Source organism: Thermothelomyces thermophilus, chromosome 1, assembly GCF_000226095.1.
Source record: "Thermothelomyces thermophilus ATCC 42464 chromosome 1, complete sequence".
Classification (NCBI taxonomy): domain Eukaryota; kingdom Fungi; phylum Ascomycota; class Sordariomycetes; order Sordariales; family Chaetomiaceae; genus Thermothelomyces; species Thermothelomyces thermophilus.
Window position 1 is genome coordinate 138,041 of NC_016472.1, and position 27,346 is coordinate 165,386.

The 27,346-nt window shown below is 59.6% G+C and overlaps 11 protein-coding genes across 11 annotated transcripts; 3 read left to right on the forward strand and 8 right to left on the reverse strand.

Moving 5' to 3' along the window:
* Positions 1-190: 190 nt before the first annotated feature.
* On the reverse strand, positions 191-2,099 carry MYCTH_2293999 (uncharacterized protein). Its single transcript, XM_003658301.1, has 2 exons — positions 1,655-2,099; positions 191-1,588 (listed from the first exon to the last, which is right to left on the reverse strand). The coding sequence occupies exons 1-2, from the start codon at positions 1,898-1,900 to the stop codon at positions 383-385; spliced, it is 1,452 nt and encodes a 483-aa protein (XP_003658349.1). The 5' UTR covers positions 1,901-2,099; the 3' UTR covers positions 191-382.
* A 442-nt stretch (positions 2,100-2,541) lies between these two features.
* MYCTH_2294001 (uncharacterized protein) lies at positions 2,542-5,072 on the reverse strand. The gene is made up of 2 exons (XM_003658302.1): positions 4,574-5,072; positions 2,542-4,512 (listed from the first exon to the last, which is right to left on the reverse strand). Exons 1-2 carry the CDS (start codon positions 4,632-4,634, stop codon positions 2,906-2,908), a joined length of 1,668 nt encoding a protein of 555 aa, XP_003658350.1. The 5' UTR covers positions 4,635-5,072; the 3' UTR covers positions 2,542-2,905.
* An 840-nt stretch (positions 5,073-5,912) lies between these two features.
* Positions 5,913-7,016, forward strand: MYCTH_2294003 (uncharacterized protein). Its single transcript, XM_003658303.1, has 2 exons — positions 5,913-6,202; positions 6,282-7,016. Exons 1-2 carry the CDS (start codon positions 6,046-6,048, stop codon positions 6,917-6,919), a joined length of 795 nt encoding a protein of 264 aa, XP_003658351.1. The 5' UTR covers positions 5,913-6,045; the 3' UTR covers positions 6,920-7,016.
* An 821-nt stretch (positions 7,017-7,837) lies between these two features.
* On the reverse strand, positions 7,838-8,239 carry MYCTH_2294005 (uncharacterized protein). The gene has a single exon (XM_003658304.1). It carries the CDS (start codon positions 8,124-8,126, stop codon positions 7,935-7,937), a length of 192 nt encoding a protein of 63 aa, XP_003658352.1. The 5' UTR covers positions 8,127-8,239; the 3' UTR covers positions 7,838-7,934.
* A 6-nt stretch (positions 8,240-8,245) lies between these two features.
* Positions 8,246-10,449, forward strand: MYCTH_2294006 (glycoside hydrolase family 76 protein). Its single transcript, XM_003658305.1, has one exon. The coding sequence runs from the start codon at positions 8,393-8,395 to the stop codon at positions 10,277-10,279; it is 1,887 nt and encodes a 628-aa protein (XP_003658353.1). The 5' UTR covers positions 8,246-8,392; the 3' UTR covers positions 10,280-10,449.
* Positions 10,450-10,537: 88 nt separating this feature from the next.
* On the forward strand, positions 10,538-11,763 carry MYCTH_2294008 (uncharacterized protein). The gene is made up of 2 exons (XM_003658306.1): positions 10,538-11,206; positions 11,391-11,763. Exons 1-2 carry the CDS (start codon positions 10,886-10,888, stop codon positions 11,634-11,636), a joined length of 567 nt encoding a protein of 188 aa, XP_003658354.1. The 5' UTR covers positions 10,538-10,885; the 3' UTR covers positions 11,637-11,763.
* Positions 11,764-12,414: 651 nt separating this feature from the next.
* MYCTH_2121938 (uncharacterized protein) lies at positions 12,415-13,465 on the reverse strand (the record flags this gene model as incomplete). The annotated part of the gene is made up of 4 exons (XM_003658307.1): positions 12,415-12,830; positions 12,998-13,180; positions 13,275-13,298; positions 13,402-13,465. The coding sequence occupies 4 exons, from the start codon at positions 13,463-13,465 to the stop codon at positions 12,415-12,417; spliced, it is 687 nt and encodes a 228-aa protein (XP_003658355.1).
* A 777-nt stretch (positions 13,466-14,242) lies between these two features.
* On the reverse strand, positions 14,243-16,384 carry MYCTH_2294022 (uncharacterized protein). The gene is made up of 3 exons (XM_003658308.1): positions 16,295-16,384; positions 15,794-16,088; positions 14,243-15,726 (listed from the first exon to the last, which is right to left on the reverse strand). The coding sequence occupies exons 2-3, from the start codon at positions 15,875-15,877 to the stop codon at positions 14,533-14,535; spliced, it is 1,278 nt and encodes a 425-aa protein (XP_003658356.1). The 5' UTR covers positions 15,878-16,088; positions 16,295-16,384; the 3' UTR covers positions 14,243-14,532.
* Positions 16,385-17,742: 1,358 nt separating this feature from the next.
* On the reverse strand, positions 17,743-20,194 carry MYCTH_2141262 (uncharacterized protein). The gene is made up of 5 exons (XM_003658309.1): positions 19,853-20,194; positions 18,488-19,759; positions 18,311-18,405; positions 18,125-18,205; positions 17,743-18,002 (listed from the first exon to the last, which is right to left on the reverse strand). The coding sequence occupies exons 1-5, from the start codon at positions 20,163-20,165 to the stop codon at positions 17,910-17,912; spliced, it is 1,854 nt and encodes a 617-aa protein (XP_003658357.1). The 5' UTR covers positions 20,166-20,194; the 3' UTR covers positions 17,743-17,909.
* A 655-nt stretch (positions 20,195-20,849) lies between these two features.
* Positions 20,850-23,149, reverse strand: MYCTH_2053489 (uncharacterized protein; the record flags this gene model as incomplete). Its single annotated transcript, XM_003658310.1, has 3 exons — positions 20,850-21,419; positions 21,654-22,782; positions 23,034-23,149. 3 exons carry the CDS (start codon positions 23,147-23,149, stop codon positions 20,850-20,852), a joined length of 1,815 nt encoding a protein of 604 aa, XP_003658358.1.
* A 1,732-nt stretch (positions 23,150-24,881) lies between these two features.
* MYCTH_2294026 (uncharacterized protein) lies at positions 24,882-26,805 on the reverse strand. The gene has a single exon (XM_003658311.1). It carries the CDS (start codon positions 26,541-26,543, stop codon positions 25,038-25,040), a length of 1,506 nt encoding a protein of 501 aa, XP_003658359.1. The 5' UTR covers positions 26,544-26,805; the 3' UTR covers positions 24,882-25,037.
* Positions 26,806-27,346: the final 541 nt, after the last annotated feature.

Sequence of the window (27,346 nt, forward strand, 5' to 3'; positions counted from 1 at the left end):
CCCCCAACGTCCGGATAGATAAGAATACAGCAGGGTGACGGGTTGGGGGGACGGGGAGGTTGTCTTCCGCTGAGCATGCCACCACATCACATGAATGCTTTTTCTTCGCTGCCTGGACCTGAACCACCCCCGGAGGGGCTTTCCTCCCCCCGCTTGACTACTGCGCTGACCTCCAGACCTCGGACGGATCCTCAATGGCGGCTAACCAGGGGTAAGTTCCCATCAGGCTACCACCACCACCAGAAGGGCCGGAACTCGCGCTCCCCGCGTCCGAAACTTCGCCGTCTCTCTCGGTCTCGGCCTCGGTCTCGGTCTCGGCAGAAGCACCGTGGCCGCCCCCAATCACCATCCACCCGTCCCTCGTCTCGCGAGGATCGGCCCGCTAAGCCGGGAGCACGACGCCCTCCCTCTCCATCTCCCGCACGTACTGCTCCCACACGTTGATGACGCCGTCGTAGAACTCGATGTGGGCGTCCACGAGGCCGCCAAACTGCCGCTTGAACTCGACCTTCTTGATCCACTCGAAGCTCTCCACCTCGCGCACGACCTGGTCGGCGAACTGGTCCGCCTCCAGGCGCGCGTTCTCCACCTCGCGGGTGAGCTCGTCGATGCGCAGCTCCAGCTTGCGCTGGCGGTCGCGGCGCGCCTGCTCGTGGTCCACGCCGCGCACGTCCTCGATCTTGGACCGGATGAAGCCGCCCGCGCCGCCGAGCGCGCCCGACCCGAAGGGGCCCGAGGTGTAGCCGTGTCCGGAGGCGAGCATGTCGCGGTCGGCCGTCGACCGGTTGAGGTACTCGGTGAGCTGCTCGTAGTCGAGCTGCTTCTGCTCGCGGGCCTTGAGGAGGTTCTTGAGGGCGCCGCTGTAGGCGACCATGTCGCGGAGCGAGGAGAGGTAGTCTTGGTCGGTGTGCTCCTTGAGCTTCTTGAGGCCCGACGACGTGTCCTCGACCGACGCGGCAAAGGCGTGGACGGCGGCCTCGACGCCGGGTTCGAGGGTGATGAGCTTCTGGAACTGCTCGGCCAGGTCTCTGAGGTCCGTCTCGAGATCTGCTTCCCGGCGGGCGACCCGGGCGACCACCTTTTCCACATGGATCAGGTCCTCGTCCAGCTTGTCGGCCTTCTCCTTGACTTCGACAAATCGCCGGTCCGGTTTATGCACCTTGGTAAAGGCGTTCATGAAGCTGTCGGCGAAGGAGTCGAAGACCCCGCCGCTGCCGCTGCCGCTGCCGCTGCCGGACTGGTTCTGGCCAGGGTCTCCGCCCGCCCCGGCTGAGGCCCGGCGTCCCGCTCTGCTGCGCATGGTCGCGTTCCAGTCGGGGCTCTCGAGGAATGTGTGTAGGATGCTTGCGCGGCGGAGGGTTGGGTGCAGGGCCAGACGGGAGAGGAAACGTTGGAGGGAGTAGGCACGTCGTGCCGTGAAGTCGGGCCCGAACCGGTCGCCGCGGACGTATTCCATGCGTTGCTTGTCCGGGAGTGGAGGAACCGCGCATCCCTGGTACTCGCGGGTGAGGACCTTGTAGAGAAAAACAAAGTCGGTGAATCGGCGGCGGACGGTGGTAGTCGGTCGCTGGAAGGTCGGGAAGGTGGTCTGGAGGATAGGGTCAGCCTAACGGCCTCAACAACCAACACCTATATAACTAGGCCAAGAGCCTACATTTGTGGTGATCAGGTACGAAACATAAGCGTCCTTGGTCCCGTCATTCTCCTTGTGCGGGTCAGAGACAACGCACTCGAGAATCTCGTGGCCCAAGTGACCGTGGCCGACATGCCTCCCGTCGCCTGTCCTGGCTTCATGAGATCGGTCGTGGGATGATGCGGACGTGCTCGGCCCTGCTGCGTCGGGATTCTGCTCGCTATGCCATGATATGTTGGAGAAGTTGTCCTGGTCGAGGACCGCCATGTTGTTGTCGACTTGTGCGGTTACCGACAATGGTACCCGCCGGTCGATTGGTTTGTGTGTGTGTGTTTGTGTGTGTGTGTGTTTGTGTGGGTGTATGTGTGTGTGGGCGCGCGCGCGAGTGTGTGTAGTCGGATATGTTGTGGAATCGATGGTCCCGATGGGTTCGGCCGGCACGGTATCAACGGAGAATTGGAGAACTTCTCTATCAGGTGAGCGGATGACTTGAGAATCCGGGATCTAACTGGTTACACGAGAGGAGGTTGCCGTGATGATGCGCGGCAAGCCTAGGTGGGTTGCTTGGCGGATTGACGTATGATGGTGGGGAGCTCTTGGCTGGCTGGTTGGCGATAAGGCACTGGCGATTGTGGTACAGTAGTTACAGCACTCTCAGTTAGTGCTCAGAGTACCTGCAGAGGCAAAAACTGCATAGGGGAACACGTCATCTTAACAACGCCAGAAAGCGCCTCCTTGTGTGCAAATCCGGGTTTGTACTGTGTATGTAGAGGGACCCTCGGTTTTAGGGAATGAACGACCTGGATCCCAAAACTGTCAGACAATACACTTAGTATATGTACGGAATTCACCCATCGTCCCCTCCTGCTGAAATCAACCGCTGGGGTATCATTCCAGCTGAATTGGTTTTCATAATGTCGCAAACATTCGTCACCATGTCAGCATGTCAGATGTCAGCATCGGAGAGTTGGACTCCGGTCATTTACATGTTGAGATAGAGTTGGCGCTATCCACGGTATCTAGATGAGAAGAGGTCTATATACTCCCGCCCTTTCACAAATGAGACAACCCATCAAAGAAGAAAAGAAAAAAAAAAAAAAAACAAGACCCCAACTCCAGCCCTAGCCTTGGCAGCTTCGTTGCTGTGTGTCTATCGTGTACAAGATGCTCTCGCCGCTGCCATGTGCCTACTTAAAACATGACATACGAAGGGAAAAAAACAACGACGGCAGGCGCCCTTGGTCAAGAATCTATGGTACACGGGGGCCTTTTTCATTTGTCGCCGGACTTGGGTTGGGCCGCCTCACGCTGCTGCTGCTGTTGCTGCTGTTGCTGCTCTATCCTGGCAGCGTCGAGCATGTCCTTCTCGGCATCCACCGCCTCGCCGACCTGCGCCTTCTCGATGGTGGGGTCCGCCTCGGCGTGTGCATGCCGCTCCTCTTTGTCATCAATGTTCTCGGTGTCCCGCGGCGTGGCGAAGCCGGTCGCCTGGTTCTCCTGATTCTGCTCGAGCTCCTCGTCGATGAGCTCCTGCTGCTCCTTGAGCACTTCAAGGCGTTGCTTGTTGGTCGCAGCCCCCTCGGCATTGTGCACTTCGAGCTCAATCTCGTGGAAGAGCTCCTCGGGGATGGATGACAGCACACCCGTCAGTGCTTCGATCTGGCTAGACATGCCCTCCTCGGTCTGCGTCTGGCCGTACATGTAGGCATTGCTCAGCACCAGCAGGGTCGACGGGACCCCGTCGCGCAGCCGCAGGTCGAGCCAAGTCTGCAGGTCCTCACGGAGCCTGGCAGGCGACACCCCGTAGCTCTTGATGCCGCGGCTGGCGCAGGCCACCTGCAACTCGGCAACCGAGAGGCTGTCGACGCCTTCATAGCTGATGGCGCGGTCGTCCCGCTTGATCTGCCGCATGCGGTGGCGGATCTGGTACCGGAGCATCATATCGGTACCAAACGTGTTGAGGTTGAGATAGCGGCACATGGACACGAGCTGTGGCCGCGAGAGGTTGTCGAGCGTGACGTCGTCCTTGAAGACCTTGCACACCTTGATGACGTCCTCGGCCGTGGGCTTCTCGCCCGTGGAGCGGACCTTGCGGAAGAAGTTGGTAAACTCCTCCTTCTGCGCCGTCGCCTGGGTCAAGGGAAGGCCGGTTTCCTTGAGGGTCTGACGGAGGAAGTCGCTAACCTCCTTGCGCGTCGCCCGCAGCGTCGAGGCCTTCTTGTCCTTTGACTTTTGGCCTTCGTAGGTGCTGGGCAGCATGTTGGGGAACATCTTGAGGGCAACGGGAAGCAGGAGCTCGGCAAACGGAACGATGACGAAGACGGAGAAAGGTACCAGCCGGGCGAGGTCTTGAACGGTGCGCTTGAGCTGACGGTTCTCCCTCCGGGTAAGCTCGTATCCCGCAGCCATCTTGAGCGCGAGGCGCGAGCTGATCTTGACTTCGGCTGCCAGCAGTTTGGTGCCGTCCCAGTAATGCTGAGCCTCCTTCTTGATCTTTTGCCCGAGCGTCAGCTTCTTCTCCTCTTTCTTGCCCTCCGACTTGTCCACCGCGTCCTCCTTCTCGGCGGCCAACGGTGTGAGCGAGGCATCCGAATCCGCGGATGCTTGCTTGGCTTCCTCGGTCTTCACCTCCGTCTTGGCCTTCTCAGGGACCTTCGCCGTCGGCTTCGTGGCGCTGGCAGGCTCCCTGGGGAGGGGCTTCTTAGCCTCCTCCGGATTGAAGCCCGGCGGCGGGACACCAGGAGGGCCATGAGTCGTTGTACTCGAGGTCGTCAAGGTCCGAATCGGAATGAGCAGGGCAGAGGCCGGCCCCAGATTCTGAGCATTGCGGGCCAAGTAGATTGATGCAGCAGGCAGTGCAGACCTCGGTAGAGCGCGGCCTGGCAACCAGCGTTAGCGACGAGCGTTCCCAATGTCCTCAAAAAGCGCAAGGGGACCCACCGGTTCCTGAGAACGGATTGACGACCAGCGCCCGGCGCGCAACTCTTGTAGAGGCGCTCATCACGGTTGCTAGGGATTAAAAGGGTAAAAAAAAAAAAAAAAAAGGTGTTAGAGGTAGGCCGTCAAACGGTAGCGACGGTTCTCTTTTCGGAACGATCGAGTTCGATATGCTATCGGAAAGACCGCGCTAGAGGGGTTGATGGCACTGGTACGGAGTATGATGCTGCGTTGAGAATCAAACATACGCTCCAGCGGTAGCTACAACGCAGCCAGAACGCAGACGCAAGCCCAGCCCAGTGGATGCTCCGGCAATTTCGGAAACGGAAGAACGTTGCGTGGCACAAATGCTTTGGCTCGCGAGGCCGCCCACAGTTTAAAAACCAGAGCCGAAGGGGAACCAATCGGGAGATATTGGGACCTCGAAAAGAAGAGTTCGGTATTCAGTTGCTCAAGATAAAGTTAAAAGTTGTTGGCCAACAGCGTTACCAAAGGGGGCGCAGTGGCCTTCAAAGTCCGACTCGGCGTTTCGCTGCGTTTCCAGGATGGGATTGCCATCCTCAAGTCGCCCCGCGGACTCCCCGACCAGGGGGGGTCCGGCGAGTCAGAATGGTCACGTGACACAACCCCAGAACTTCCCCATCCTGTCATCGAAAACGGACACTGCAGGGCCGGGTTCTGTCAGGGGGTTGCAGGTCTACGAAGAGGAATGATGAATCACTGCATCAGCCGAGTCCGTTTGCCATGTTCTCGTCAGCTCAGCACCCGAGGCCTCCGGACGAGAACGAAACCAGTACGTGCGTCCAACCAATTGGGTCTCGCTTTAAGGAGTAGGCGTTGAAGGCTCAAGCCCCCGCGTTTGCACCCGATGTGCCGCGCTGGAGAAATAAGCTTCCTTCGCAGCCGGTGTCAAGCGCCGAAACGTGCTTTCTCCAGTCCCATCCCCTGGTCTAGTTTCAGGGCGGTAAGATAGATAAAAGGACAGTCAGAACGGTAGTCAATACGTCCGTACACTAGAGCATATCGACTCCCGGGTCATTTCTGGTTATCGATAGTGAGCGACATCGGTGTCCCTGAACACCGCATCGTCTCAACAAAAACGCAAGCCTCATTTTGGTGAGGCGGCAGCGCCAATCTTTTTCCCCAAGGCGACCGCGGTCTTGAAAATGGAACAATGCCAAAGAGACCCGCGCTCGATCGCGACGCCATCTTCAAGGATAGGATAATTCAAAATCGTACCAGCCAAATCATGCAACTTCCTTCGACCTTGGTTTAACTCTTTGGCTTTCACAAGCACAAGAATCTTGTTAGTAGCTTTTTTTTTTCGGTCCTCGGTTGCGTTTTGTTCTGTGCCGATAGTTAGCGTGTTGCCCCGCACTCTGATCTCTCGGATGCTCTAAAGACCATTTGATTGTGCCACTACTACGCCTCCAAGCCCCCGTAACGCAAGGCAAGTGTTCCATCGCCGCCTGACCATGCGCCTACGAAGAGCCGCCCGAGTTATTCTTTTTGGGGCGCCGGGAGTCGGGAAGGGAACGCAATCCGAGCGGCTGCTGCGCAGGTTCCCGCAACTCTCGTCCATCAGCTCCGGGGATCTCCTGAGACACAACGTCAAGCAGCGGACACCTCTAGGTGCGTGCGCGCGAGTTCGCCAACATTGCCCCATGTCAATAAGAACGGGGCGCAAGAAGGGCTAACGAACAGATTGCAGGAATCAAGGTGGAGAGCACAATGAAGGCCGGCGGCCTGGTTCCGGACGACATCATCCTCCGACTCATCAGTAACGAGCTCAACCAGCGCGGGTGGATCCACTGGGGCCACCCGTCGGGCAACGTCATGACGCTGTCTTCGTCGGCCGTCGACGCCGAGATGGCCGCGTTCGTCTCCTCCCCGGCACACGCGCGCGGCTACGGCCAGCCGCGCGTCAACGAAGACCCGTCCGCCTCGTTCCTCCTCGACGGCTTCCCGCGCACGGCGGCGCAGGCCGACCGGCTCGACGAGATCGTGCCCATCAACCTGGCCGTGTCCATCAAGACGCCGTTCGAGGTCATCATGGAGAGGATAAGCGGGCGGTGGGTGCACGAGCCGTCCGGGCGGGTGTACAACACGACCTTCAACGCGCCCAAGGTTCCCGGGCGCGACGACGTCACGGGCGAGCCGCTCGTGCGCCGGGCCGACGACAGCGAGGAGGTCTACCGCGCGCGGTGGAACAAGTTCCAGGAGACGAGCGAGCCGCTGCTGGAGCACTACGCCCGCAAGGGGGTGCTGTGGGAGGTCGAAGGCACGACCAGCGACGAGATCACGCCCAAGCTGTTCCGCGAGTTTGAGCGCCGGTTCGTCGAGGTCTGATTGGCCCCGGCGGCGCCCCCCCCCCCCCCCCCCGGGGAAGCGTCATGTGCTACGTCGCAAAATCTCGTCTTTATTTTATTTTGTTTATTTTTTTCTCGAGTGGCCTGTTGTATGTGCTTCCCCTCAACGGCGAAGATTCGGTAATTGGGATGCTGCTACGACGGAAGGGCGTCTGGCGTTTTGGAAACAGAGCATGGTCTCGTCTCTCGGTTTTGGATACAGTCGGAGAGGTCATCTCGGCCATCTTGCTACTCGCTTAGAGCTTGTATTACAAGTCGGATGTTTCGGTTTTGATGCGTTTGCCTTGTTTCTTATCACCAGGTGCCGAGCACTACCTGCCATATTTTGTGTACGCCTGTCTTTCTCGGAGTCGAATTGTTGGTTGCGCGTTCGTCCCAGCTCGAGCTTCAAGACCAGAAGGTTCAGATTCGAGTCGAGTCGTATGCACATGTACCGTATTTATTAGGTACGTTACGTACCTCAGGTAGGTCTGTACCTGGTATATCAGGTACGTACTTACGGTATGGTACCGTACCTACATTTAGAACAAGTTTCAAACAGGAGTTGGTCTCGACTCTCTCGAGGGCACTGGCCCCCTTAGCAGATCGGACCTAGATCTTGGAACTGCAAAGGCGGGCCCAAAGGCCCAATCCCCCAGTGTCCGCATCCTCCGTACTGCGGGGAGCCGCTGCATGAGCTAAGTCGCCAAATCCTCTCAACCTCCCGAAACCCGAGGCACATGGCACGGCAAGCGCTTCCTTTGGTGGGGTAGGCTGACCCCCTCAAAGAGTCTCGAGATCGGGAGGAGTCAGGCCAATCAGCTCACCGTAACACCTACCAACCACAATCTCCCAGTTCCCCTCTTCGGAAGCCGCAGTTGCAGAATGTCTTGAACCACTGACTTTTTGTACCTGATCTGGACTCTCTTTTTGTTTTAGTTTAATCTTATTTTTTTCTCTCTTTTCTAGTCTCGGTCGCTTTCTTTTCGCGTCCCAGTGCTCTAAACAGCCCGTCACTACAACTCCATCCCAACCGTCAAGGCGTGTTTCAGATACTCGTTACCCCCCGGTCCCTCCCACGATGATAGCACCATGAACTGGCTGTTGCCTGAACAGCTTGAAGGTTGGAGAGTCTCTTCGCATGACCGGCCCAGGCTATGTTTGTCGTGACCATCCGCCAGTATATTGCGCGGCCCCGTGTCGGTCATTCATTCGCATTGTCGATCTTGTCACGCGTAAACCTGCGTAGACCCCCCCCCCCCAAAAAAAAAAAAAAAATACGCTGGATAGCCGGCTCCGGCTTTAGATATTAACAGCCGGTGTCATAGTAGGTTTTTGCCGTCCGCGGCCACTGGGATATTCCAGGACTTACCGAACCCCCTTTACTCCTAGGCCACTGCTACTAACACGGCCTAAACGCTGAGAGAACATCTTCGACTAAGACAGAACTCGCCCGCTTGCAAGCCAAGTCAATATGCTGCTCACCTGGACCGTGGTCGTAGCTCTGGCCATGGCCGTCCGCGCTATGTCGCCCCGGTCATACCCTCCATCGCTGCTAAGGGATGGGCTCAGCACGAGAGCGGGGGGCCCTTCGATTCCTGATGACATTGTCTTCCGAGACATGTGGATGGCGCTCAGCGATTTGCAGGAGACGTACTTTGAGCGCTGGCTCGGGACCTGGCCTGACGGAATCGACTGGACCCGCGCCGTAATGGGCACGCATGTGGCCGCTACACTGCGGACCATCTCGGACGAGCTGCGGCTCAGCGAGCCCACCCAGGACGCCGGGTGCGTCACCAGGAAGGAAGACGTTGTCGGCGGGTATTTTGCCGACGTGATCGCCTACTACTTTGCCGAAGACACCTTTGCCATCCGAAATCAGGCCTACGACGACATGCTCTGGGTCGTTTTGGCTTGGCTGGAGTCCATCCGGTTCATCGACGAGCACAGCAGGGTTGTTGCCTCCGGGTCGTCGTGCTCCACAGAGTCGGGAGCCTGGCCCGGTGCCGAAACGTGGTATGGCAGTCGCTGGATACCCGCCTTCGCCCACCGCGCGAGGATATTCTGGGAGCTGGCGGCCAAGGGATGGGACACGAAGCTCTGCGGAGGCGGCATGATTTGGAATCCGCGCCTGATGCCGTACAAGAACGCCATCACGAACCAACTCTTCATATCGGCCTCCATTAGCATGTATCTCCACTTTCCCGGCGATACTAACTCATCTCCTTTCTCCGCCGGCGTCGGTTCGGCCCTCGCCGGCGGTGTCGGTACCGCCGACTGGCCGCCCCACGACCCCATCTACGGCAAGGCCGCCCGGGATGCCCACGACTGGCTTGCTTCGTCCAACATGACCAACGCGCAAGGCCTCTACGCGGACGGCTTCCACGTCTCGGGCCAGAGCACCGGCAGCAACAACACGCGCTGTGACGACCGCGACGAGATGGTCTACACCTACAACCAGGGCGTCCTCCTGTCGGGACTGATGGGCCTGTACCGGGCCACCGGTCAAGAACGCTACCTCCGCGAGGGCCACACCCTGATTCGGAACGTCATCTCCGCCACCGGGTACGATCTCGAGCAGGACAAGCCGGTCGACCCGATCCACCCGGATCGTGTCCCTCCCTGGCGCGGCCTCGGCCGCGTGGGCGTCCTAGAGGAAGCATGCGACGCGTCGGGGACGTGCTCCCAGGACGCGCAGACCTTCAAGGGCATCTGGATGCATCACTTTGCCGCGTTCTGCGCGCCGGCCGCGCTGCGGTTCACAGGCTCGGACTCTCTCGGCTCTCAACGGCCTCAGCCTCACGGGGAGGCAGGGGCAGGGGCGGGGGCCGGGACTATCCGGGCGCGGCACGAGCGCGAATGTAGGAGGTACATCCCGTGGCTGCGCCACAACGTGCGCGCCGCGACGGGCACGAGGGACGAAAACGGCCTGTTTGGCATGTGGTGGACCGCCGGGCTGCTGACGCTCACGAGCGGCGAGGCCATCGAGGCGGCCGGGGACCTGCACCCGCTCCCGCCGGGGGGGGACGGGGGGGAGGTGGTGGATTACCGGAACACGGGAGTGCCGCTGGATCCTAAGTGGACTCGTGCGGCCGGGGATGGGTGGTCGCCGGCAGTGCCGGTGCCGGATGCGAAAAGGACCGGTCAGGCACCGCTCGGTCACGGTCAGGGTGTTGTTGTTGGTGGTGGTTCGGGTTCGGGGGAAGTTAAGAGAGCCGGATCGGAGAAGAGGGCGGAGGCTTTGGAGGAGAGCGGTGCTTATGATCCCAATCTTCGCGGGCGAGGGAGGACGGTGGAAACGCAGGGCGGCGGACTGGCCGTCCTCAGGGCGTTGTGGGTGGTTTCTAGACTCGAGGGATAGCGGCGTTTGATTTTTGATTTGGGGGGATGTTCGGGACGTTAACTGGTGTTATGAGCGTCGGAGTATGGCATTGCGTTCAGGGGTCATGTGCAATACACAAGCGTTACGGTTACTGTTTTATGATATTTTCGGCAATTGTAAACGCTAGTTATAGGAACCTCTAATCCGTACTTTAGCCGATTAGGGGTCACAAGTCGAGATGCAGTTAGTCTGTACGGGAGTACGGATTATACGAGTTACTATGTAGGTATTGGCTTCATATGGGCGAGACGATCTCGCCCATGGGTTTCCAGGGTTAGGGGTTTGAATTGCTTGAGTGAACGCTCAAGCACCAAGTCGCACGCAGCACGGTTCCTCAACACCCCGCCACGGGCAAGCACATACGCGAACCTAACAAACCAACCCACCGACGACACCGGCCTTGGGATTTCGCAAAACAGAAAACTGCGCCATTCATCTCGCGATTTTCCCCCCGCTTTCCGAGAATATAAACAACTCGGTTGTTTGTCGTGACGCCACCCGTGATAATCGCCGCGTACCCAGGGAAGAAAGAAAAAAAAAAAAAACAAGTACAATTTTACATACCTATACGTATACGATACCAAAATGGCCTCTGAAGCCATGGACCTCGACGAGCCGGTCCGGCAAGGACGCGGCGACGGCTCGGCGTCCAACAACATCATCATCAACAACAACAACAACAACAACAACAACAATAGCAGCAGCAACGACGTGAGCTCGGCCAAGCTGGCCGCCATGCAGACGGCGACCAAGGCGACGGCGGTGCGGTCGATCGAGGGCTGGATCGTCATGGTGACCAACGTGCACGAGGAGGCCGACGAGGAGGCCATCCACGACAAGTTCGGCGAGTTTGGCGAGATCCGCAACGTGCACCTCAACCTGGACCGCAGGACCGGTTACGTGAAGGTGAGTTGCCATGTGCGAGCAGGGAGAAGGAGGGGGAGGGAAAGAGGGGGGGAGGTTTCCCAGCCTTCACTTCTTGTTGTTGTTTTCACTTCGTACCGAGAGAGGAGACGCTGGTTGTTTGTTTGTCTCGATTTTGTTGGCTGACGACCTTCTTTTTTTTTTTTTTTTTTTTCCTCGCCTCCAGGGCTACGCGTTGATCGAGTACACCACGCTGGAGGAGGCGCGCGCGGCCATCGACGGCGCCAACAACACGGACCTGCTGGGCCAGACGGTCAAGGTCGACTTTGCCTTTGTGCGGCCGCCGCCGGGCAAGGCGACCAACAATACGCGGCCAGGCGGCGGCGGCGGCGGTGCCGCGCGGGGATCGAACCGCGGGGCGCGCAGCGGGAGGAGCCGGAGCCGCAGTCCCGGCGCGGGGAGGGATGATTGATGCTGCTCTCCTCTCCGTGAAGGGCCGAGGGAAAGATTAAGAGGGCGGACCCGGGGCGGGCTAGCGCTGCTGGAGGGGCATTGGGCAAAAAAAAAAGAAAAGAAAAATTAGGCTGAGGATTCCGTCGCCCCCATCCAGGTGTTGGGCCGGAAGATAGTTTCGGGAATGCCTTTGCCCGTGACGGAGCAGCATGAGTGTGGTGCGTGCATCAGCCGATGTGTCCTCGACGGGGGTGAATGGAAAGACACGTCGGCATCTTGCCAGCACAGTTTGACGGTAGGTAGTGCCCCCCGTGGCTGGATCACGCGTCTGCTGGCTGGGCTAACTGTCTCTCAAAGAGAACGAAAGTAGCCAGGATGCCACACGGCTTGACTGGATTAGCATTACAACTGGTGTCGAACGGACGACTTAGAGTTGATACAATCGGGCTTTTTAATGCAGCCGGTAGAGCGACCTTGGAGAAGCGCCACAAAATAGAAGCACCAGGCATGATCACCACCATCATTACAGTCACTCCAAGATCACGGGGTTGTTGCTTGTCCCGGGATGTGATGCCAGCTCAGCCCCCAGATATTGACCGTCCAGTGCCAACGGAGCGGCAATGTGTGTGTGTGTGTGTGTGTGTGTGTGTGTGTGTATCAACAGGCACAATCAAGGTAATCATGTAACCAGACTTGAATAATTCGGTTGCTACAAGGTGGAGGTGTCCCTCCCCTTCCCGTCCCTCCCCCATACCACCCTAGCTCCTCACCTCTCCCCCCCTCCCCCCCCTTTTTAATCATTTCAGGAACTTGCCCGCCAGGTTCAACAGCCCAGCAGCAGCAGCACCGCCGCCGCCCTCCTGCTGCTGAGCGCCCCCGTGGCTCTTGAGGTACATCTTGAGCGCCAGCTCGCCGGCCTTCATGACGACGCTCTGCTTGTCCGCGCCGGGCTCGACCTTGCCCTGGGCCGCCTGGGCGTCGAACAGCTTGGCGGCCTGCGCCATGGCCAGGCCGACGAAGGCGTTCTGGCTCTGCCCATGCTGCGGCTCCGACGACGAGGAGGAGGAGGAGGAGGAGGTGAAGAGCTTGAGGGCCTGCACGGCGGCGGCGCTGCCGAGGGACGAGGTCGAGGCGGGCTGGTTGTGGGAGGAGGAGGAGGAGGAGGAGGAGGAGTCGCCAAAGCCGAAGAACTGACGGTGGGATTCGACGGCGCCTGTAACGTAATTTTGCAGAGGGGAGTGTGAGATAAGATGTATGTATATATGTGGATGTATGTACGCGAATAGTCATTGGTTGGTAGAAGGGGGAACGAGGTGAAAGGGGGAGGAGGAGGACGAGGGGGGACGAGGGGAAGAGGGGGGGCGGGGGAAAGAAACGTACCCTGCTCATCGATATCGTCGTCAGACTCGTGCTTCTTGTTGTCCAGCAACTTGGCGATGGCGTTGGCGAAAAAGTCCTCGTCCTCCGGCGCTTCCTTGGCGGCAACCGAGGCCGCGCCGCGCAGGTCGTCGTCGCCCGGGTGGGCGTAGCCACCGCCGGCCGGGTAGGAACCGCCGTGCGTGACTACAAGAGTAAAAAGGTGGGAGCGCGGTTTGTTAGATCAAGGGGGTGCGAGAGCGCGAAGGGAGAGGCGGGAAGGGGGGAATGGTCGCCCTACGATTGCCACCGCCCTGGTGCAGGCCTGGTCGAGGGTAGCTACGTTAGCGGCTGCTATGGCATGGATGGCATGGCACGGCATGTCTGCTTGCTGGGACGGTCAATCAATGAATGGGGCGTTTGCTCACCGTGGGGACGCTCGTCGTCGTCGCCGACCACCTTGTCGACAACTTTCCCGAGAAGCTTGTCCATGTTGGATTTGGGAAGACCGAAGGGGGACTTGAAGTACCGTGGTTAGTGATGAGACATGCGTGGGCACCGTTATGGGCGGCAAGCGACAGTTTACTTTCAACTGCCCGTTGCACGGGGTTTTGTTTTGGCTCCAGGTTATTCCCTCTTTTATGTAATCCGTATGTATGTACGCTAAGTTGGGGAAGGGAGAGAGGGGCAACACCGATCTCAGCTGCAAGTGCAGCAACAGCGGGGTAAAGTGACCAAGGCAGCTGAGAGACAGGGGCTCCATCCCCTCATTCAGCCGACCCTCGAGCTGAGGGAGTCCAATGGCGTCTGCTTTCGGGTGAGGCACACATCTCGCGCGCTGTCTGCGAACCGAACAGGGCGGGGAACTTTTCTCGCATTGATTGCCTTGTCTTGCTTTTTGAAACGGCAACCAAAACTCGCTCATGCGCTCCCGTCCCACAAACCACAAATCGTCCTTTTTTTGGCAATCCGTAAACATCTCATAACCCGCCTATCTACTTACTACCCTCAGTAGAGAGACCCCGCTCCTATCCGGGCATTGTCCTTCGACCCTGATCTACGAGTCAGGCAGTGGCCCCCGGCGGATAGTTAGGAGGAGGCCATGCGCGCCAGACGACAAAGGCAGAACACGCGGCCCCCCCCCTTCTTTCCTCGCCCTAACTTTCTCGCCCACTAAAATCTGCAGGCGTTGAAGAGCGATCTGGAGCCTCGAGGTCCTTTCCGCGATCCTGGAGACTTCTCGCGTCCCCTGGAGTTCCGGTCAGCGCCGTCAACCTCCGAGTGAAGAGGATGCCGGGTTACCGCAAAGTCGTGCACGCATATGTGTGTATTGCCTGTGCCCACTTGGAAGAGATGATGAACGGATGACTTCTTAAGCAGAGGCCTCGGCCATATGTGGCTGATGTTCCGAGGCGCCCGCGCCCGCGCCCGCGCCGCCATGGCCGGCGCTCTTTTTCTTCTCCCGTTTGGCCCATCGAAGACCACAGGCATTGCAGAGTGTCTTGGGCCCGCCAGGGCCTTTGCGCCATTCCGGAGACTCGAGCGTTCCTGTGAGGGTGTTAGGGCCGGGAACCAATCGAGCTTTGAGACGCCCGAGAAGACTTACCGCAATCCGTGCACACGTATTCCTCCGCCATCTTCAACTTCTTCTTCTTGTCCCCTGAGCGCTGGTCCCTGTCCATCGGTACGGCGATGCCGACGTCTCCCGCGATGAGGGCCGCGCTGGGGTTTCCCGTTGTGATGCCCCGACTCCTCTCGCCTTCCTGGTACCGGAGACCGGTGAGCATCTCGATGGTGTCGGCGTGGGTCGTGCCTATCGAGGCCCGCCGCGTGCCCGGGAGGTTCTCTGCGGCCCCGCTATCCATGGACGTGCGCCGCTCGCGGGACGTCGTAGATGCGTCGCCTGGGGAGAAGGACGTCGGCCCGAAGCGCAAGCTGCCCTCGGGGGACACCGTCTCCTGGCTCTGCTGCCATGACCTCCCGGCCTCTTCCGCCTCCTCTTGCTCCTCCTTCTGCAGCTCGGCAATCTTGCGCTTAAGGCGCTCATTCTCCATCTTGTGTTCGAGGAACGAGTCGAGAAGGGCGGCGTTCTTGGTGGGGTACGGCCTGGACATCATGAAGACGGCCTGGCAAAAGGGGGTCTGGTTGTTGGGGTTGGGCGCAAACTTGGCGGCGGCGATGTGAGCATGGCCGACGGCTTCGAAGACGCCGTAGGACCCGTCCTTCTTTCGCATCCTGTAGAAGACGCGCAGCGGGACGCCCGACGCGATGGACTCGTTGAATTCCGACGTGAAGACGCCCACGTCGTCCGGGTGCAGCAGGTCCCGCATGAACAAGTCGCCGAGCTCGGACGGCTTGTACCCGGTCAGGCGCTCGGCGCTGGGGGAGACGTGCTTGATCCTGCCGTTGGCGTCGAGGATGTGGAGCAGGTCCTGGAGCTCCTCGACGACCCTGGCCGGCCAGTTGCGCCGCTTGGTGAACTCGGTCAGCATGTTCTGGTTGCTCTGGTTGCCCTGGTTACTGGGCCCCAGGGGCTCCCGGGGCGCGTTGGTACCGGCCGCCGCGTCGTCGGGCGAGTAGGGAGCCCGGCCGGTGGCTGCCACAAGGGCATCGGACGAGTCAGGATCCGGGCCCGTGTCGAACGAGGCCGGTAGCGGCCCGCCGGGATCCAGACTCATGGACGTGGTGCCGTCAAAGGGATAGAGGAACGAGGTGTCCAGGGGGAAGAGGGCATCGGATTGGTCCGGGTTCATCTACACGATCAAAGCGACCAGCGCGTCAGTTGGGTCAGATGCTCCGCAAAGAATCGAATAGGCGGACCTGCAGCGTGGACGTCTCGGAGCCCATGCCCATGGGCATCCCGTAGCCCATATGGCCGGAGGACAGGGAGCGACGGAGGGACATGACGGGGCCGGGCGTGCCGAGGAATGGACGGGACGGGCCAGCTAAACGGCGCCAACGGTGGTGCCAATGGTATTGCCAAGGGTGATGCCAATGGTGATGCCGATGGCATTGCCAATGGTAGCTAATGCCAATGGACCCAGCTAAGCGGTCGAGACCCAAGAACTAATAACAACAATGTATTGCAAGAATTGGTATAAGAATGTGAGGTTATCTGTCGAGCCGTACTGGCGATATGATGGAAGGGAGGATAGATGGTTAGATTGCTGGTGGCGAAGGTGTTGGAACAAAACTCAAACCCGGTCTGAAGGACGCTTGAGAAGGGGGAAGGAAGCAAAAGAGATGTCCGAGAAAAGCAAGAGTGTGCGACGGAGAGACGGGGAAGGCTTCCCAAGTAGACAGAAGAGATGTCAGGCGTACACTCTGAAGGGGGCGCGCTCAGCTGGTCCATCAAGTTAACGACCAAGAGCGACGATCATAGCAGGATGTGGTGGGGGCGGGGCTGCAGAAATCTGGGGGGGAGGGGGGGGGGGTAGGGGTGGATGGGATTTTTGATCGTTGAGCATGGGAAAGTCCAAAAACCGGCCTTTCCTTCCCGGGACCCTCACTCGGCAATTCCCTACGCGGAGGGTCTGGGCCCTTGCGGGATGGGTTGTATCACCGCCCTGCATACATACATAATCCGTACATACATACTTTTATACAAGTACCTACCTGCCGCGACGTTGTGTCCGCCCGGAGAGCCTGCTCCAGGCGAGGCGCAGGAGAACGGGGTCGCATCTGCGATTGGCTGCCGCGTCATAACACCGGGCCACCCGAAAGCAAAATGGACATTCTTGTTTATCGTTGGTTTTTTCCTCGTCTCCGTACAATACCAGTAGTCACTGCTAGCGTTCCGTGTGGCGGAGCAAGTGGAGGAGAAGGTATGTATGTACTGTACACATTTCGCTAGCAAACCGTGCTGTGCGAGCCACCCGCGGGCTTGTTTCTTGGCCTTTCGACTTACCTCGGGTGCTACTAGCTACTACTGTGTACGTAAGGTAAGCGCTTGAAATGGAAGGGGCGATGTTTAAAGGCGGAGAGAAATGTGCTCGACTTCCAGGTTGTACCTTCCGACCTATATGTGCTCAGTAGCTCCCTACTATTACACAGTGAGGTCTGACGAAAGGATCTCGCATCAGGACCCTCAGACCCTGCCGTTTTAAGATCCTTGTGCAACCATCCATCTTCTTTTCCCTCATTTAGTCCGTGGTCAACCCGTGCGAGGTCAGCGTCCAGCGCCTGTGGGAGCAGTGTTGGGATTTCGGTACGGGAGATAGAGAGGTGGTGTAAGGACGCACAAAAGCTCGGTTTGGTGCTGCGTGCTCATTAGAAGCAAGCTGAGCATCGTCCAGGCCAGCTGCTTGGAGGGCTTCGTGTCGACGGAATTCGTGGGTGCGTATGGACGGAGTTGCAAGTACGGATTGCGGATTAGGTACTGTACAGTCAATGCTCGCTCGGTCCGTGTTGCGTGATTCTCGAGAGCCTTGGTAACATGCCAGAAAAAAGCAGCCATTCACCTACCTACCATCGATAGCGCACTCTCTTTTTGGGAAGTTTGGGTCTTGCACGCGGTACCCCTCCCGCTACTCTTTGGCAGCTAAATCACCTAGGTATGGCCGAGCAAGCTATGGATTGTAATGCTACCATCAGTATGCGTCATGCCGAGAGGGGTGCATTCGCCACCTCCTATCTATTCGATGGGGAAATCTGAAGGAACCGGGCGCCGGAATAAACTAGTGTTAGATCATTGGGTACCGAGAGGTGACATCGTGACAGCGCCGCTCACATGAATGAGCGCTGGCCGGTTTCAATTGGGACCCCACGTTCAAGACGCTCGGAGCAGTCTGGTTTTGGTCTCGCCAATCAACGCTGCAGCAGCACAACAACTACGACCACGGTGGTATGGTACACGGAACAAGAATTGGGGTATACAACTCGACGCGCGGAGTCTGGCAAGTCCAAAATAAGGTAGGTACAATATAAAGGGCGTCCATCACCACTCGGCCACCTCTCCACGCGCCGGCTTCTGCACACGGACAACCTTGTCGCAGTTGAGGAGGCAGAGAGGATCGAAGGCTGCCTTGATCTGTAACGGGGAGATTGTTGTTAGTAGACTTGCGCGCTTCGCAAACCAGGGATAGAGCGAGGTGAAAAGGGGGAGAAGAGGGGAAGGAAGGGAGTGGGGTTGGGGCAGAGTGTGCTGCTCACCTTTCTCATGGCATCCACCGTAGTCTCACCCAGTTCGTGAGGCAAGTAATCGCGCTTGACGAGGCCGACCCCATGCTCACCCTGAAGCGAACGGTCAGTTTGGAAAACAAAACAAAACAAAACAAAAAAAAAAGGAACAAAGCTTTGAAGGTAAACAGTTAGAAAGGACCGGGCTCTGGGGCTTACCGTCACGGTACCCTCCATCTCCACCGCCCGCTTCACCATGCGGTGGACGCAATCCTCGGCCAGCTTCCGCTCGGCATCGTTGTAGAGGAGAATGACTTAAGAACCCGTTAGTAAGAGATTTTTGTCCCGGAGCATCATCATCATCATCATCCCAACAACAGGAAAAAGGGGACATACTGTGAAAGTTGCCGTCGCCGACGTGCCCGACGATGGAGCTCGTCAGCCCGGACGCCTTGAGATCCCTCTTGGTCTCCTCGATGATGTCCGGCAGCCTGCTCACGGGGACGGCGACGTCACCGGTCCAGACGTGGTCGCCGGGGCGGCGCTGGGCCATGGTGCCGAAGAGGGCGTCCTTGCGGGCGGACCACAGCTCGGCCTGCTCGGACTCGTCGCGGGCAAAGTCGAACGACTGGCCGCCGGCGCGCTTGGCCATGAGGCGGACCAGGTCGATCTGCTCCTTGACGCCGGCCGGGGCGCCGGCGAACTTGAAGAAGAGGGTCGGGGCCTCGGGCCACTTGCGCGTGGTGGTGCCGGCCGCGTTGATGAAGCGCATCTGGTCGTCGTCGAGGATCTCGACGGCGGCGACGCCGACGCCGTCGCGGACGACGCGGGCGACGCAGTCGGCGGCGTGGCGGATCGAGGGGAAGCTGGCGACGGCGACCGAGGCGGCGGCGGGCTTGACGCACAGCTTGAGCGTCGCCTCGGTCACCAGGCCCAGGGTGCCCTCGGAGCCGATGAAGAGGCGGGTGAGGTCGTAGCCGGCGCTGCTCTTGCGGGGGCGCTGGCGCGTCTTGATGACGGTGCCGTCGGCCAGGACGACGGTCAGGGAGAGGACCCAGTCGCGCATGGTGCCGTAGCGGTAGGCGTTGGTGCCGCTGCAGCCGGTGCCGATCATGCCGCCGATGCGGGCGCCCGGGCCCGGGTCCGGCGGGAAGAAGAGGTTGTGCTCGGCCAGCTGCTCGTTGAGGTCCTCCCAGCCGATGCCGGGCTGCACCACCACGTCCAGGTCGTCCTTGTGCAGGGCGACGATCTTGTCCATGCGGCCAAAGTCGACGCAGATGCCGCCGCGCGTCGGCGTGTAGTGGCCCTCGAGGCTGGTGCCGCCGCTGTAGCCGACCACGGGGATCCGCCGGGTGTGGCAGACCTTCATGATGGCGGCCACCTGCTCGGTGGTGGCTGGATAGACGACGCAGAAGGGCTTGTGCGCGGGGTCGGACCGGTGCGACGACCACTCGGACGTGGCGTGCTGCTTGATGTCGTCCTCGAGCGTGCTGACGTTCTCCTGTCCCACGATCTCGACAAAGTCGGCCCACGCGGCCTCCAGGTGGGCCGGGTTGAGGTTGTAGGTCGGCGGTCGTGTCGCGTTGAGCGGAAGAGTCGAGCTGGGATCGGCATCGCGCGGGTACTGGTAGCCGAGCACCCAGCAGACGGAGCCGACGAAGAAGATTACTTTTTGTCAAGAGACGAAACAAGAAGCGTCAGCAACGAGAAGCCGGGCCACGTCCGCGGGGGAGGAGGGCATGATGGCACAGCGGCCCCTACCAAAGGTGAGACTGAAGTTCCTCGTCATGCTGGACTCGGGCCGCGTCCTAGCAACGCGCTCGAGTTCGGCCCTCTCGCGCTGCAGACGCTGCATGATGCTGTTCGAGATCTGGCCCTGGAAGGAGGCCCCGCTCGGCCTGGGCTGCTTGCTGTTCTCGGTCGAGGAGAGCCGCACGGGCACGGTGCGGAGGGCAAGGCATGCCGGGCGACCGGCGCCGGCAGCAGCAGCAGCAGCAGCGGCAGCGGCAACGGCGCTGCGAGCCGCCAAACTCTGCCCCAGGCCTTTGGGCATTCTGCCCGCGAGCCGCGACATGATCCGTGGGTCGATAGTGTGTTATCTGGGATCAATCGGTCCTCAGCTTTGGGAGCTCGAGAGATCTGTGGGGCGCATGCCGCGTCGTGGGACTTGTCGTAGCGCAGCCTATCGCTCGTCGGAGTTGTTGAGCCGAGTGCCAAGGACCAGAACCGAAGCTTGCAAACGGGTGAAAGGGTGTAAAGAAAAAGGGTCGAGGCTTACGGCGTGGTGGGTCCCCCCCGCATTGGGGGCCGGTGAACCAGGTCCCTCCCTCTCCACCCGGATACCCGAAGACGGCATTTCGGAGGTCAAGCACGCCTTACTAGCGCCGAGAAAGAACCAATCCTCTTCCCATCCCGACCTGTGAAGCATATTCCATCCCATCGCTCTGCACTTTATCAAGTGGTAATAATTCCGGACAACAACCCCCTCGACCCCCTCACTTGGAACAACAACGCCCTGGGCCAAACGTATTTAAATGGTCGAGCCTCCGAAACAGCCGGGTCGGCCATGACCCGACACGGGTACGGAGGTATAACCCGGATGGTATCATCATTAGAGGTCCTCCATACAAAAAGTCCGTTACACATGTACATATGTATACTTCTCCTCGTTGTTGGTTGTGTAATGTGTTCCCGAACAAAGCCTCTCTCGCCTACTCCGTACCCCCCAACGCCTCCTCACGGCCACGTCGCATCACCATCACCATCCCCCCGGCACGACGTGGACGTGGAAAGTGGGCGCCCCGGGGCCCTCGCTCTGCACGTGCTGCAGGTACGTCTCCAGCTCGACCTCGTCGCTCACCGGCAGCGGCAGCTCGCCGCCCTTGCCGTCCTTGACCACGCCCTCGATCTTGTAGCACAGCCCGCCGGGCGTCTTCTGCAGAGCCGCGCCCCGCAGCTCCGCCATGGTGCGCTCGCTGAGCGGGGCGATCCACTGCGCATGCACGCCCGGGAACATTAGCTGGGCGGCCGGGCTTAGCCGGAAGAAGGCGGCGATTCCACTGGAGGATGCCCGCGGTGGTGTTCCCTGTTGTTGCTGCCCTGCCTGTTGCTGCTGCTGCTGCTGCTGCTGTTGTTGTTGTTGTTGCGGCGGCGGCGGCCCTTGTTGCGATGTCTGTCCTCGCTGAGCCGTGGCGTTTCCATGGGATTGCATAGCCAGGAGCGGGTTCTGGGTCTCCGCAGCCGCCGAGGTGCTGGATCCGAGTGGGCCATCCGCCACCTGACGGTCCGCTCCGGCCGCGGGTTCTGCTGGGACCTGTCGCGATGATCGCTCCTTAGTCCGGTCTTCGGGGAGACGGCCACCGCGGCGGCGGGGCTGAGGGGATGGTGCCGGTGGTCCGTTGGCTGCGGATTCCGGAGACACAGGCGTCGTGGAGTGATGGACTGGCTTCTTGCCCGCAGCCTTCACTGACGGCTTCGGCGTCACCTTCTTCGTGGGCTCCGGTGCGGCCGGCTTCTCCGGGGGTGGCGGGAGGAGCGAGGGCGTCGTGCCCAAGCGACACACGTCGGACCGGTATCTCCTCACGGCGTCCCGGCAGAGGACGTTGATGGCTTTGACCTTGCGCTGGTAGTCCGGATCGGCTGTCCCTGCCGCGATCGACCTGCTCAGCTCGGGCGACTCGGCAATCCACCGCTGCTTCAGCTCCTCAAAGTACTCCAGGCCCTCCTCAAGCATCGACGTGAACTTCTCCGAAGCCAGTATGTTGTAGAGCTGTTTGCGGACCGACCTGCCCTCCTCCGGGTTCAACCCAAGCATGACCTTTGCGTCTGCCACCTTTACGGCGGTGGCCTCGGTCCGGATCCTCTTGGTCACGTCGCAGCAGATGATCTCGATGGCCAGCTTCTTCTTCTCCATGTCTGCCCGGTCCCACATGACGGCGCGGAGGTGCATGCTCTCGCGCACGAGCTGGTCCTTGAGCGCCTCCCACCGCTCGGGCCCGACGAGCGTCTTCTTGTAGACCCCCGCAGTCTGGCAGAGGTCGTAGAACTTCTCTCGCGTCGCCATGTAGGCGCTCCGGTCCATTTGCAGGATCTCCTTGGCTTCGGACAGGGTCGTCTCCGAGGGGAAGCGGGGCGGTCCGGGAGGGTCGGCCGGCAGACCGCCGTACGGCCTGGTGTGTCGCCGTCGCTTCTTGGTCACCCACCTCTCGTGGGCCTCGGCTTCGAGCACCCGCTTCCGGTACTCCCTCCGGGCGTCGCGCATGGCATTGAGGGTCTCCTCCTGCACCTGGGCGTCTGCCGGCCCGAGCCCACTCGCCCCGTAATCCCAGTAATTGGTTTGGTCTTGGTTGCCCTCAGTGCTCGCCCCGCCGGGAACCCCGCCGCCGCCGCCGCCGCCGTCCTGCACGTCAGCACCGCCCTCGGAACTCTCGGTCCGCTGCCGTCCCAGGGTGCCTATAGCGGTGAGCCCGGATCTACCCCTCATCAACCACCCGTTCCTGGCCCGGATCCGCGCCACCTCGCGCTCGCCGACCTTGTAGCCCTCCTCGGCGAGCAGTGAGAGCATTTCCTTCTGGGACAAGTTCCGCTCCCACAGTTCCTTTACCCGTGCGACAAGCCGCTCGTTCTTGTAGGCCGGATTTAGCTTGTTGGGGAATCCCCAGCGCGCGAAAGCGCCCTGGAAGGCGCGCCGGCTGTGGTACAGTCATGGTTAGCCATGGGCCGAAGGAAAAAAAAAAACGCGATGTGAGTCTGTCGGTGTTCGAGTTTAGAACTGTGACGGGATGTGTATATATATAAATATGTATATGCATGCTGCACAGCGACGAAGAGATCTGCTCCAAGTTGCATTCTGAAGGGCGTGGATGGACATAGAGTGGCGGCCATGATGCCCGATGCCGTTGCAGTGATAACGTGTCTCTACACAAGAATGTGCAAAACATACCTAGGAGTGAAGTCATGGTGCTCGCGCATGTACTGCACCACTTCATCCAGTGGCCGATTTTCCTCGACGTACAGACGATAGCATGTCTGCCGGTGTTGTTCCCAGCTGTACCCCATGGTTGTTGCGCGGGGGCCGATGGTTGTTGCGACCGTTTGCCTTGTGGCACCCCCAAGTTTTTGCGCAGTTGGCTCAAATGGCTTACCACAATGCCACCGCCCACGCTGCGATCCTGCCCCACTCCAAGAGCCTCAACCACAGCAAAGCACCCAGTCACTCCATTAAACTGATCTTTATGAGGCGTCTCATGTTCCTTTAGTCGATTTTTCAAAGATAAATAAAAAAAAAGGACAAAACGTTGAAGGAGAGGTGATGGAGGAGATATATAACAAAGAGGAAGTGGAGGAAAGAGAATAAAAAAAGAGAGAAGAGCAAGTATCTTATACTAGCCAAGGAGAGGCAGAAAACAAACGAAAATGAGACAGGATAAAGAAGCTCAGAAAATATAAATATATTAAAAAAAAGAATAGATCGAGGGGCAACTGCCATGTATAATCCTAGCGCCTGTTCTCCTATTGAGCAGAGAGAAGAGAGGCGAAATAATCTGCCGCTAGAGCCTGTGAGCTACAAACAAGGGCAACCCCGTGTCACGAACAGATTTCACAACACGAACTAGTCAAGAAAGCAAATAGTGATCAAAGAGACGACAGACATCAGATAGATTGAGTCCGGGCGAGTAGTCCCCGGCTACCTAACGCGAAGCGGCCTCTCTGGCCAAAAAAAAACACAAGGCTCAACCAACAATCGGGAGCTCCAGCTAAAACAATCCATGCCCAGTTGTTCCAGTCCAGCCGACCCACGACCAAGAACCATGCCATGCCATGCCATGCCGTGCCCACCGTGACGATCATTCAACGAGAGCGCGAAGAGAAAAGGAAGCAAAACGCCCGAGAAATAGGAGGCAAACAAACAAGACCGGGCTTAAACCGAAGTTGTTCCTCAAGACCTCGCCCAGTCCTGCCCGAGACGCACTTGAGGGTACAACAACAAGAGCCACCAGAAAAAAAAGGCACCGAGTTTCCCAGGCTTCCCCTTCTAAAAATCCCAAACGCGAGCCCAGAAATCATGGTCTGCCGTGAAACGTGACAAGATATGCTCCGGGAGCTTCCTCCCACTCAATGGGAGAAGTCATGCCAACCAGCTTCCCCTGTTTCTTTTCTCTCCCAATGTAGACCGATCCAGAGATGTATCGATACCCAGGTACCGATCGGACCAGATCTAGCGCGCCCCGTCGTGCGGGAGGGGACGCGGAGGAAGAGAAAAAGAGAGAGAGGGGGAGAGAGAGAGACAAAGCCAGAGCCAAAACCAAAACGACCGTAATGAAGAAGCGAGGCGGGGAAAAAAAAAAAGACGCTGTAAGACAAAGATGCGAGCGAAGCAAACAAGGGAGTCCCTCCCTGCCCCGATAAAACGCCCTCGCAAAAATGTGCGGACCAAGAAGAACAATCAAGACCAGCCTCCGATTCCGCAACCTCCGGGAGAGGAGAGGTTGGAATCCCAGCCCTTAAACGCCCGGAAGAAAAAAATCCAGTAAAAAAGCAATTCCAGATGCCACGGCTGCACTGCCCCGTTGCTTCCTTCGCGCGTACTGTTTGTTGTCGGGAGAGAGGTGAGGAGGGATGAATCGAGTAAAGGAGCTGACGAACAGCTCCAAGGATGTAACGGGTTCCAGCCGGGTCGATCAAGCCCGGTCTAGCGGCGGCGATGTTTATGGTAGTAATTGTCAGGTAGATGCGGGGTAGAGAGGTATGCATGGTCGGTGTGTGGTGGTTCTGGCTTTTTTTTTCTCCTTTCTTTTTTTTGCTTGAAATCTCTGAGATGTTGAGGATTCTGTTGTCCTCCTCGCCTGCTTGGTCCTGTTGTTAAACCCAAGCAAGTCCCCCGCGCGGTTGGGGTGGTGAGCGACAGAGCAGGCGGGCTGCTCGTTCTCGGGCGACCCACCCCATCTTACCGCGTGCTCATGCGGAGCAGCTTCGTCCTGAGCCAAAGGAGGAAGCCCTGCCAGTATCCCTGGGTCTTCCGCTTGGCGCCGCTGCCCCTCCGCGGGGGCGCCGGCTCGAAGTGGACGTCGTCGACGGTCACGCCGAACGAGGGCGGCGTCTGCGGCACGAGCGAGGTGCTCTCGTACCGGCGGGCGGCGAAGCCCATCTGCTTCTCGCTCTCTGCCGCGGAAGACGTGGGGATGTCGGTATGCCTCCGCCTGCCGATTCCGAGGACGGTGCCGCTGCTGCTGCTGCTGCCGGAGGGGCCCAAGAAGGCGAGGGAGCGGTCGAACACGCCCGAGGATCTCCCGGCCGGCTCCGAGACGGTCGAGAGACCGGTCGGCGTCTTCCTGCGATGCATCGACGGCCGGCTGGGCGCCTCGCCCTTTTCGATGCGGCTGGCCTCCTTGTTGTCGCGGCGCTCGCGCTTGCGGATCATCTCGCGGTCGTACTTCTCCTCCTTCTCGCGCTCGCGCTCCTCGAACTTGCGGCGGGCGGCCCGAATGTTCTCGATTCGGGTGGCCGTGTCGATCTCGGAGTGGCTGCGGAGGCGGGGAAACCCGGCCATGTCGAGAGAGGTGCGAAGAGGCGATAACTGTGATGACTGCTGAGGCGAATTGATGGTGCTCCCGGCGCCGAGACTTCCCGTGGGCGAGTCGAGGGTTCCGCTAAAGCTGACGCTCAGAGTGTGCGAATCGATCTGCGCGTCCGAGTGGCTGGGCGATGGGAAACTGCCGTGCGCCAGGCGCGAAGAGGTTGCGGTGGTGCCCGAAAATGAACGGCCGCCGGTGTGGATGCGAAGCGAGGGCGGATTCGAGGCCGGAGTTTCCGGGAAGGAAGCGGTCCGCTGGCTGCCGAATGACGGCCGCCCGAGGTTGGATTGCGAGGTGCTGGCAGCTGCCGATGGGGGCTGCGAGGCATGCGCGTGTGCTGCGTGCGCGAGCGGATGCGCGCCGATGCCCGTTTCGAACCCGTCGTCGTCCTCGTTCTCGGTAATGGTCGGGGAGCAATCCCTCCCATTGTCGAAAGAGGCGAGCGAGTTGGCATACGACAGCGGCGGCGTCGAGGTGCGCGGAGTCTGCGCAAAGGGATGCACAAAGGTCGCGCGGGGCCCGCTTCCAGCCGAGGTCTGCGATCCCGAGCGGCCGTGCTGGTACTTGAAATTCCCCCTGATGGCGGCGCTTCCCCCGCCGATTCCTGCCACCCCGTCTGCTCCTGCCCCGAGCCCGGGGCCGCTTGCAAACCCAAAGCCCACCGCATCTCTCGCCTGCCCCGCATAGCCCGACCCTCCATCCCACGGGCCCGCATCGAGCTGCTCGACCTGCTGCTCGTCCCACCCCCGGTCCAGATCCAGCGAGTTCTTCTTATCCGACTGCGCCAGCTTCTTCAATATCGGCTTGACCATCTTCCCCCTCGCCTTGGTAATCTTGTTGGCCGACACCCCCAACTGGCCCGCGCTAAACGAGGTCATCTTGGCGATTCAGCCGTGCGCAAGACGCGACCGAAGCCCGAAAGAAAGGATCCTGTTATCGTCCGAGAGATATGAAGCACCACGGGGATAAAACGAGATGCAGAGTGGACAAGGGTGGTCGAAGAAAAGGGCCCGCAACGCGCTGCGGCACTGCCGCCGTGTCAGGCACGACACGACGAGCGGGAGATCGAGACGGCCACCGGGGTCCTTTCGACAGGCATTTAAAATGACACAGCACTTGGGGGAGGGGGGAGAAAAGAACCGGGCAATCTCCTTCGGAGTGCCCGTTGACGGCCGGGGCCAAATCGTCTAAGGGGACACGCAATCCAATGTCCGAGGTCCGTCGCAGTAAGACAGGCAATCCGCGGACGGTTCTGTCGCAGTCCTGAGGCTCTCCGGACGAGCCGAAGCAGCGGGAGCGATGATTGAGACAGTTATGGCCCAGTCACCGAGAAGATTAAAAAAAGGACCAAAATCCTCAGTGGAGAGTTATCGGGACCCGACCGCTGGGAAGAGAGAGCGAAGCTAAAGGCGTGGGTTTTGGGGGGAGGGGAAGGGGAAAATAAGAGGTTGTTCTTGTTTTTGGCGACGAGACCGACGGAGAACCATCACCAGCGCCCTGATCGGCGGAAGCACACCGATTTCAGCCTCATTCCACTCTGGCCTTCATGTGCGACTGTGGGGAAGAGGAGGGGTTGGCAAGGGTGCCTCGCCCGGGGCCTGGGATACGTTGCGGGGCACTGAAACCGATCCAATGAGCGGTCAGCCGTCGCGCATCGTCAGCCACACGCTCTTCCCGTTGC